Raw genomic sequence first — 10,809 nt, forward strand, 5'->3', positions numbered from 1 at the left:
ACCCTCCCCCACTGATCACCAATTGAGAAAATGCCTCACAGCTGGATTTCAGGGAGGCATTTCCTCAAGGGAGGCCCCTTCCTCTGATGACTTTAGCTTGTGTCAAGTTGACACAAACTAGTCAGGACACCCCTCAAGAGGACTTACTTGAGATATTCTAGGAAGCAACAGTTGTTGATGTGGCTTTTAGATTTTTGTTATGGACATACAATTATATATGTGTGTATTTATTTATTTGAGACGGTCTCACTATGTAGCCCTGGCTGTACTAGAACTCAGGAGGCAGATCACACTGTCCTCAAAACTCAGAGATCTGCCTGCCTCTGCTTCCTGGATGCTGGCATTAAAGGTATGTGCCATCAGGCCCACCGTGTGTGTGTGTGTGTGTGTGTGTGTGTGTGTGTGTGTGTTCGCGTGCGCGTGTGAGAGTGTGTGTGTGGTGTGTGTGTGCATGTGTTGTGTGTGTGCGTGTGTGTGTGTTGTGTGTGTGCATGTGTTGTGTGTGTGCGTGTTAGAGTGTGTGTGTGGTGTGTATGTGCGTGTGTGTGGTGTGTGTGTGTGTGTGCATGCGGTCTCTCCCTCTGCGACATGGGCCTGGCATATTGAATTCAGGGCATCAGGATGGCTTGGTGACAAGCACCTTCACCTGCTGTCGTCTTGTTGTCCCTTGTTGGCCTGCTTTGACAGCGCCAGGATGCCCTGGGCTGGCCTATTGCCCTGCCAGCCACAGACAGGAAGCAATGGGGGCTTCTGGAAGGGCAAAGAGCCCCACATGGTGGCGACTTGGAGGAGGAGTGGCCTGTCATCCAAACAGGAGCGGTGTGGCTAGCGGGCAGGAAGAGGCCACTTGGTCCACAGATGTTTCCTGTGCTGGGTGAGGTGGGGAGGTTGTGAAGAGGCTGTGGGAGAGAGATGGGGGTGGGGCTGAAGCCCAGAACTCTTTTCTCCATCCTCGGCTCAGTTCCTTATGAGGCATCTTGGAGAGGCAGAGAGACTTGGGCAGGGTACACAGACCTCCTGAATGCACACAGGGACCTCCCATGGGCTCCAGGGCGAGCAAGCCGACCACAGTGGGTCTGTGGGTCTGTGAGCTCGGATGTAGGGTTATCGGCCCAAGGTACAGTTTCTCTTCCCGCTGGGGCTCCGGAAGCTGGGGGTGGGGTTGACAGGGCAGGAAGCCCGAGGATGCAGCCTAGAAGCAGAGGCTGACCCTGGCAGCATGTGCTGGCTGCTGCTATGTCCACTGGTGCTGGGGCTCAGCCTGGCAGAGGGCACCCAGACGCCCAGCATCTATGACTATGGAGAGAGTACCGAGGGAGGCCGCAGTGAGTGACTCTGTCCCTTGAAGGGGTTGATCAGAAATGGGGGGGGGGCGGGAGGGCGACGGATGGGCAGGCTTTTACAGCCTTAGGGCCCTGAGCCCTGAGCTTCTGGGGCTGGGCTGTCCTCCCATTTACTAGCCCAGGAGTCCTGAGTGCTGGAGTGGGGACACTGAGGCACCTGTTGACTGATGCGGCCGCCCCTTCTCCCACAGAAGGCACTCTGGCTCCCACAGCAGAACGCAACGAGTCGAAGGCCCCCGGCCAGCTTCATCCTCGAGGTTTCCCAGGCAAGTTCTGTGCCAATGACAGCGACACACTAGAGCTCCCGGACAGCTCGCAAGCACTGCTGCTAGGGTGGGTCTCCACCAGGCTGGTACCTGCCCTCTACGGGCTGGTGGTGGCCGTGGGGCTGCCTGCCAATGGGCTGGCGCTGTGGGTGCTGGCCACAAGGGTGCCGCGCCTGCCGTCCACCGTCCTGCTCATGAACCTGGCCGTCGTGGACCTGCTCCTGGCCCTGGTGCTGCCTCCCCGCCTGGCCTACCACCTGCGTGGCCAGCGCTGGCCATTCGGGGAGGCTGCCTGCCGCGTGGCCACAGCCGCCCTCTACGGCCACATGTACGGCTCAGTGTTGCTGCTGGCCGCAGTCAGCCTGGACCGGTACCTGGCCCTGGTGCACCCTCTGCGGGCCCGTGCACTTCGTGGTCAGCGCCTCACTGCCGGGCTCTGCTTGGTGGCCTGGCTCTCTGCAGCCACCCTAGCCTTGCCTCTCACTCTGCAGCGGCAGACCTTCCAGCTGGCTGGCTCCGATCGCACGCTGTGTCATGATGCGCTGCCCCTGGCCGAGCAGACCTCCCACTGGCGCCCGGCCTTCACCTGCCTGGCTGTCCTGGGCTGCTTCCTGCCTCTGCTGGCCATGTGCCTGTGCTATGGGGCCACCCTCCGTGCACTGGCGGCCAATGGCCAGCGCTACAGCCATGCACTCAGACTGACAGCCCTGGTCCTGGCCTCGGCGGTCGCCTCTTTCACACCCAGCAACGTGCTGCTGGTCTTGCACTACTCAAACCCAAGCCCCGAGGCCTGGGGCGATCTCTACGCAGCCTATGTGCCCAGTCTGGCGCTCAGCACCCTCAACAGCTGCGTGGACCCTTTCATCTATTACTATGTGTCCCATGAGTTCAGAGATAAGGTACGGGCCTTGTTGTGTCGTCAGCCGGAGGCCAGCAGCTCCTCTCAGGCCTCCAGGGAGGCTGGAAGCCGAGGGACTGCCATTTGCTCCTCTACGCTTCTGTGACTGGTGGCTGAGGCAGGAAGGGAGCACATGTGTCACCCAGCACCAGGGAGATGGGTGGAAGAGGGTCAGGCGCTCAGGGTTATCTTTGCCTACATACTGAATTTGGAGCTAGCCTGGGCCATGTGAGACTCTGTCTTAAAAACAAAATAAAACACAGGACACAGCAACAGAGGGCAAGAGTCTGTGACTCTGGAGGCAGAGAATACTTATGAGGCCACAAGGTACGGGATGCTGAGGGTCACTGGGGTCCCACCAAAACCAGAAACGAGGCAGTTCCCCCTCAGCTCCAGGGGAACCAGCCCTGGACATCCCGATCTTGTCAAGCTGCCTCTCAGAAGTGTGAGGGCACAAACCTCAAACATATGCAAAGTTGGGATATGTGTGTCTGCATAGTGTGGGTGTGTTTGCACACGTGCATGAGATCGGGGTACATGAAAAGACCCGAGGATGGCAGGATGGCAGGAGTCGGCCTCAATTCTTCCTCTGCCTTTAAATTAAAAAAAAAAAAAGTGTGTGTGTGTGTGTGTGTGTGTGTGTTCTGCCTGTGTGTGTGTGTGTGTGTGGTGCCCATATCCCCTGGAACTGGAGGTACATGGTTGTAAGCTGTCACGTGGGTGTGGTGATGGCATCCTGTCATCAGTGCTTTTATCTCCTGACTGGGTCTCTCGGGGGATTTGAATCTCATCTCCTGTGTCTAGGCTGGCCTGCCCACAGCTCCCTAGAGTCTGCTGACTGTGCAATGCTCCTGGTTCTGGGGACCCAGCATCAGTGCCTCACGCATGCACAGCAAGTGCCGCCCACTGAGCCATCTTGCCTTCCCTCTATGATTTCTTTTTTAATGCCACCTGGGTCCTTCACAGTGCTCTGCTATGATTTCCCTCAGATGCTGCCAGGGGCAAATGAAGATACCCTGGGCCCACCTGGATCTTGGCTATGCTCTTGGGGGTCTCTGCACTTAACAAGTCTCACGGGCTCGTGAGCGAAGGGTCTTCTGCCAAGACCCAAGTGTGATTCCCTGGACTCACGTGGTAGAAGGAAAGACTCCACTCCCGAGGCTTGATCTCTGACCTTCCACATGTGCTGTGGCATGCACACGCATGACAATCCTTGTGTCCATGGTTACCCTCCTCCCCAACCCTAAAGGTGAACTACAGGATGAGCAATGGCATCTCAGGGGTTGGGCCACTGTGCCTCTAAGTCACCTGTCGCCAAGCCCTGTGTGTGAATAGGCTTGCACCTTTGGGACTGGCCCTAGTAAGTACAGCTGTCTGCCAAAGGTTCAAGATCTCCCATGACAAAGCAGGGCATGGTAGCTCACACCTGTAATCCCAGCGCTCCAGAAGCAGACGCAGGCGGGTCTCTGTAAGTTTGAGGCCAGCCTGCTCTAAGAATGGAGTCCAGGACAGCCAGAGCTACACAGAGAAACGTTGTCTCCAAAAAACAAAACAAAACAAAACAAAACATCGCCCATAGCTGCGGGGTCAGCTTGCACTTACTAGTGGCTTCTCCATTGGTTCCCTGGGATGTCCACCTGGCGGGGAGGGCTGGGGTCCTCCTCTGTAGAAGACAAACTTCCAGGCTGCAGGAGCCTTGAGCCTCAGCCTTTCCAGTGTGTGGGGCTGCTGGAGTCCTCTCAGATCTTCTGGAAGGAGGTGCCAGGAGAGGTGGACCCGTGCGCAGGGTCTGCAAGCGGCCCAGCCCATAGCGTTAAGTTGGGGTGCGCTGTGAATGGGTTCTGCCGGCAAGGCCACACACCAGCTTGTTCCTGGACCAGCACAGAGAATGGAGACACTGTGACAGCCGTGGGGCAGGTCTTGTCGTGGGGTGGAAGCTGCTGGGTGTGGTGGGCGACAGGCAACTTTCAAACCAGACTGAGGCAACTTAAGTTCAGAGTGGAACCTGCTAACAAGTCCGAGGTTCTGAACATGTGCCTCAAGGGACTCTGGTCCTACCACAGGCTGAAACTTGACAGCGGTGGGAAAGGAGGCCAGCACAGATTTGCCCAGAAACCCAGCAGCACCGGGGAGTCGCTCCTGAGCTGCCCCACCTGCTCAGGCCCAGCCGCGGTCCTCCCTTTCCACAGCCCCTCCTGCCCTGCTCCTCCCTGCTTTGTGCCCTCAGCTGTTCCTAGCTGTGACCCTGATTTCTGATCTCAAGGGCAAACTCTCTCTGGAGTCAGAAGGGATGTGTCCTAGTGTGGGAGGGTGGCATCGACAGGGGCATCTACAACCTCACCAGGACCTGTGTCCCACCTACCTGCACATCTGCCCTGAGCACAGACCTGGGGTGAAAGGACTATGCACTCATGGCATACAAGGGCAGGGCTTTAAGCAAGGGTGACCAGGGCACACACACACACACGCACACACACACAGCACGCACACACACATGCACATACACACACATGAGCACATGCACATATACATATGTGTGCATGCACACACACAGGTACATAGACACACACACACACACACACACACACACACACACACACACACCACTGGGGTCTACTGTACCTGGTGGGGAGCACTTCTTTCTCTTCATTCACCCCAGCTTGCCAGCACCAACTGGAAGAGCCCTTGTGGGAGAGCAGGGGCCTTGTCTGGTGCACACCTCCAGGCCCACCTTGTATTTCTGGTGATGCTGGTCCTCACCTTGGGAACTGGTCCTGGCTTAGTCACTACTGCTGTGATAAGCACATGGCCAAGAGTCACTCGGGGAGGAAAGGTTTGTTTGGGCCACTGTCCACGAGCGGAGGAATTCAAGGCAGGGACCTGGGGCAGGTGCTTGTACACCCCTCGAGGCATGTGCTGGGAACGGAACGGCAGTGCTCTGCTGCAGGAACATGCCCTCTTAGCTGTGGAGCCATCTCTCCAGCCCTTTGATGGGACACAGCTTCACGGTGTAGCCCAGGACAGCCTCCTCCTGCCTCAGCCTTCTCACACGGGACTTACACCACACCTAGCTCCCACTGTGCCAAGTGGAGCAGCTGACCCACACTGTCTAGGTCTGTGTGCTATCTCCAGCACATGCCTCCATCAATGGCCACCCCTCAGCTGTATACTTCAAGCTACACTTTGTGCAGAGGCTGTGTGACCTGGGCCGCTTGCTGCAGTTCTCTGAGCCAGCGCTGGAGAGAGCTCAGGTCTGGAGGTGAGCGAAGTTCCCTGTGGAAACATCTTGATCAACTCTGCTGTCCCAGGCACCAGCCCATTAGGCTCCCCTCCCCCCTTCTAAAATACACACTTTTGTGGTACTCTTCTGAAGAGATCAAAGTCTGGCGCTTCTGGGTAGCTCGGGATACAGTGATGGGATTCCCTTTCTCAGTGGGGTCCCTCTCCGAACCCTAGAAACTCTAAGGACCATCACACAGCCAACAGGAAATATTACAGGCTCAACCCTTTCCTCTAAAATGTATGTAGCAAGCACCTGGGAATTCCTGGAAATAACCCACTCTGTGCTAAGGAGATCCTTGCCTTCAGCAAATGACCTTTAATCGTACCTGAAAGTTCTTCCCCCACCCATAGGATAATTAAGTACTGTCTTCTCCTTCTTGTGATGGGACCCTGTGCTGCTGCGTGCAAACGAGGTACTGTACCACCCCCAGCCCCAGTGAGTCAGACACGTTCACCCTCAAACCCCTCCTCACTGCCCAACGTTTGTAAATCCCTGATTCATGAAAATAAAGATTGGCTGGCTTGCTCTCTCATGCTGGTCCCATTCATCCACCATGGCCACCTGAGACTCCGTTTATTCCACGGAAGGACGTCGTTTGACCGAAGCCTGTTCCGTTGCTGACAGCTTGGTGCTGACTGCGGGTGAAGCACAGCTAGGCCTGCATCTCACTGGACACACCTTCCTGCTGGTTTCAGGCATCCGCCCGCATCTGCCATGCTTAGCACAGCAGCTTGGGCAAAAGGCTGTTGTTGGCTGTAACACTCTTGGTATCATCACGGGCTTGTGGAATTCCTGAGTTCTCATTCTAAAAGAGCTAAACTGTAACATCCAGTGGAAAACTCTTTCCACACCCTGGACTATGTAAGGCTTTGCCCTGAGTGAGAAATGGGACCCTTGGACCTCAAGGTCCGTTGTCCAGAAGCAAGTAGCACCTAAACCCGCCTGCCAGATGGTGCAGAAACCAAGCCAATGCTGGACATTGAATGACACCCTCTGCCTCCTGACTGTGGGGACTGAAGGCCTACGCCATCACACCTGGCCCAGGATGTTGTATATTTTAGGAACTTGTAACAAGACAATGTTGGATTCAAGTACAATTAATTTTTTCAGTTCTTCAGCTTAAATATAAGGCTTTGTATGTGTTAGGCAAGCCTATCCTTGAGCCATGTCCCCAGCCCCTCACTGGGGGATTCTAGGCAGGGGCTCCACCCCTGAGCCACGCCCCCAGCCCCTCACTGGGGGATCCTAGGCAGGGGCTCCACCCCTGAGCCACGCACCCAGCCCCTCACTGGAGGATTCTAGGCAGGGGCTCCACCCCTGAGCCACGCCCCCAGCCCCTCACTGGGGGATTCTAGGCAGGGGCTCTACCCCTGAGCCACGCCCCCAGCCCCTCACTGGGGCATTCTAGGCAGGGGCTCCACCCTTGAGACACACTGTTCCTCTCTTTACATCCATTTATGTATGCATTTATTTACTCAGTGTGTGTGTAGGGGGAGGGTAGGTCCAGGGATGAAATTCATGTCATCAGTATGGCAGCCAGCACCTTTACTCGCTGAGCTGGCTGGCCCTGCACAAGCATGACTTCAGAACTTTGCTGCCAACACTATGACCCTAAGACTCTGTGTGGTACTCTCAGGGGTATTCGGTAACTGTCCACAGCTTTCCCACCAGCCAGAAGTAGGGCTCCCTAGAGAGCTGGAGGTCACAGGCACATACTGATAGGCTTTTCACTTGGGTGAGACAATAGAGGTTGGGACTTGGGATTGCCACGTTGGGGCTGCGTCAAGCAAGCTTTCCTCCGGGACATGACCCACTGACCTGTTTTGTTCTCTGAGGCCATCCAACATCTGCCTTGTGGAAACAGTCTGGAGGCTGTTACGGCTGAGGCCACAGTCAGGGCAAAGGGTGGTGGAGGGGCCATTGCAGGAGGAGGGCTGTCACTGTCACTGTCCACGGAAGCTCCACAGGGTCCTCCGCAGCATGGACCCAGGAGTCATCTTGTATCCATCAAAAAGTAGAGGGACACCAAAGTTGTTTAGAAACACTCCCACCCTGTGGTGTGAGGAGTTTCCCACCACTGCGTCCCTGCCTGCGACAGGGTCTCTCTCTGCTGTCCACGTTGGTGTCAGACTCTGGCCTCAATCTCCTCAGAGTTGACCCTGTGGCCTAGGTGGCTGCACTGCCTCTACCACCACCTGCAGGGAGTAATGGTGGAAACCACTGAGCTGAGGATGGAAACCAAGCTCTTGTACCTGCTAGGCGCGCACACTGCCGATGGAGCCACATACCTAACCCATTTTTTTTTTTTTTTTTTTTTTTTTTTTTTTGGTTTTTCGAGACAGAGTCTCTCTGTGTAGCCTTGGCTGTCCTGGACTCACTTTGTAGACCATGTAGACCAGGCTGGCCTCGAACTCACAGCGATCCGCCTGCCTCTGCCTCCCGAGTGCTGGGATTAAAGGCGTGCGCCACCACGCCCGGCGCTAACCCATTTTTAAGTTCTAAAAAAAGGGTCTTATGGAGCTGGGTGGTGGTGGTGGTGCACGTCTTTAATCCTAGCACTGGAGAGGCAGAGGCAGGGGCATTGCTGTAAATTCAGGGCCAGCCTGGTCTACCAAGTGGGTCCAGGACAGCCAGGCATACACAGAGAAACCCTGTCTTGAAAAACAAACAAACAACAACAAAAGGTCTTATGTAGCCCAGGCTATCAAGTTTACTAGGGAGTGGAGGATGACCCTGAACTTTTTTTCCTACTCCCAGCACTTGGGAGGCAGATCTCTGTGAGTTCGAAGCCAGCCTGGTCTACAGAGTGAGTTCAGGACAGTCGAGGCTACACAGAGAAACCCTGTCTCAAACAAACAAACAAGCAAACAAACAAACAAGTCCCTACAAAGCACATGCATTTAAAGACGACTCCAGCAGAAGGGAGGAAGCTGAGTCACAGGACCGCGTCCTCGCAGGCTGTTGCGGGCCACACCCCTTCTTTTTCCTGCCTCCAACATGGTGCAGCCGGGAGGGGACAGGGCTTGGACTTGAAGGCCCTGTGACACTGCCATGACAGGGTGAGGGCAGGTGCCTAAATCTAACATGCCGCCATGTCTGGGCTGTCTTTAGAATCCAAGGAGACAAGCCAGGAGGGCGGTCCATGCTCACAGCCTCAGACCCTGTAGTTGGGGTCTCTAAAGGGTTAGCGCGGAGGGACAGACACACATCAGTCAGGGTTCACTCAGGTTGCTTTAGAGTAGCAAGGACAGGGGCTGGGGACCCAGGAGAAACTGGGCTCCATGACAGGCAGGGCGTCAAAAGTGCACATATTTCAGAACACTGGATTGTAGTGAGACTTAAGCACAGGATTATATGAATACGCTTTCATTTTTTCAGATGTGTGCATATGTAGTGCCTTCTACTATAGCTGAGACTATGCCGTGTGGGTAATCAGGGAAGACTACCAAAGAGCTTAAAGCAACTATTTGGGAGAAATTAACAGTAAATGTCATAAAAGCAAGCGTCTTCAGTTCATTAAGAAAAAAAATCCCCCCAAACCAAAATTAGTTGGATTCCCTCACGTATTGTAAAAGGAGTGCCAATTCCTGAACGCCAATTCTATATGGATGCAAAGAAGTTGGGAATGGCAGGCTGTAAGTCAGACAAGATGAGCAAAGCAACTCAAAGCCCACATGTGTCAGTTTAGGAACCAGAGTTGAATGCAATTTTTATGGTGGCATTCGACTTTCCCGAATCTCTTCATTACTGGCTCTCAATATGCAGAATCACTTTGCATATAGAAACTGATGAATTTATTTTGGATAATTTAGAATTAACATTGTTATTGATATAGCTTAGCGGTGGCAGTGAGAGGGCCCCACTACTGCTGGCTGACCACTGGCCGTCAGGCCCCAGGTGTCCAGTGGGGATGGATTCTCCCCCAGAAAAAATGGAGTCTGGGACAGTCACGGTGGGAGAATGGCGCAAACGTCTGTCCCTCCACATCCTCTGCTGGGCTTAGAGTGGCTTAACCAAGGAGCGGGAACTCTGGTGTCACAGCAGGCCTTGCAATGTCTGAGTTTCCACTAAAAGAGCTAGCTAACTGTGTGACACTCAGTGGGAAACTCTTTCCACCCCCTGGCCTCGCACACGGGCCTCGCCCTCAGCTGCGCTGAGAGACCTTTGACCTCAAAGTCCATCTGTTCTTATCCAGAAGCAAGTGGCACCTGGTCTGGCCAAGCCAGGCCACTGCCTGACAATGAATGACAGTTGTTGACACCTGTACAAATTAAGACTGACAACGGCTCCCCTGAAGGAGAGATAAACCTGTTTTTTAGGATTCCAAGTGTGGGATTGGAACGGTCTCCTGAGAGAACAGGTGAGGTTAATTCACTAGAAGAGCAACCACCTCGTGCAGGAGCTTTATTGTTGCCAGCTGAAAAGATCCCGTGAACAGATGTCTGGGAGATACATAAATGAGCCCAGAACTGGAGGCGGGGCTTTTTGGAGACTTGGGATAGTTTTGGCTGTTCATCGCTACCCTTCGAGATGTTCCTAGAGAGAACCACTTGAGGGAAGGCTTCGGGGCTCTGGCTCCTGCTGAGGTTCTGGGTTCTGGTTACCCCAGGTTCCAGCAGAAGAAATCCTGTGGCTCACGCCCGGAGAATCATTCCTTGGAACTGATATCCTTATGGTTTTGTTATTGTGTCTATTAATTCTCATTTCCTACTGTTTTGGTTAGTCAGGTTATAAGTGATGTACGCTCGGTCATTAAGTTGTTAATAAATTGAGTCTAGACTTCCCCCATGTCTCCAATAAGATGAATTCTTTGCATTTTATAATATAAATACATTACAGATATTCCACGCAACCTTATAGAACAAGCAGTTGTAGAAAGATCTAACTGCACCTTAAAGAAAATGCTTATAAAACAAAAAGAGAGAAGAGCCTCCAGGGACAGACCACACGATGCTTTGATAAGTGACAGGTACTGAATGAAATGAGAAAAGACCAGCAGCTAAAAGACACTGGGTTATC

General features: G+C 54.1%; 1 protein-coding gene across 1 annotated transcript; it reads left to right on the forward strand.

Annotated features, from left to right (window-relative positions):
- Positions 1-1,083: 1,083 nt before the first annotated feature.
- Positions 1,084-3,006, forward strand: F2RL3 (F2R like thrombin or trypsin receptor 3). Its single transcript, XM_084759266.1, has 2 exons — positions 1,084-1,325; positions 1,535-3,006. The coding sequence occupies exons 1-2, from the start codon at positions 1,220-1,222 to the stop codon at positions 2,611-2,613; spliced, it is 1,185 nt and encodes a 394-aa protein (XP_084615392.1). The 5' UTR covers positions 1,084-1,219; the 3' UTR covers positions 2,614-3,006.
- Positions 3,007-10,809: the final 7,803 nt, after the last annotated feature.

This window comes from Acomys minous (assembly GCF_964271855.1).
Source record: "Acomys minous genome assembly, chromosome: 15".
In the NCBI taxonomy this organism is placed as follows: domain Eukaryota; kingdom Metazoa; phylum Chordata; class Mammalia; order Rodentia; family Muridae; genus Acomys; species Acomys minous.

What these genes read in the sequence shown, in the direction of transcription:
- F2RL3 (XM_084759266.1), top strand. Translation starts at nt 1,220, where the DNA reads ATGTGCTGGCTGCTGCTATGTCCACTGGTGCTGGGGCTCAGCCTGGCA. An exon ending in GAGTACCGAGGGAGGCCGCA is followed by an intron (nt 1,326 to 1,534) that starts GTGAGTGACTCT and finishes CTTCTCCCACAG; the next exon opens with AAGGCACTCTGGCTCCCACA.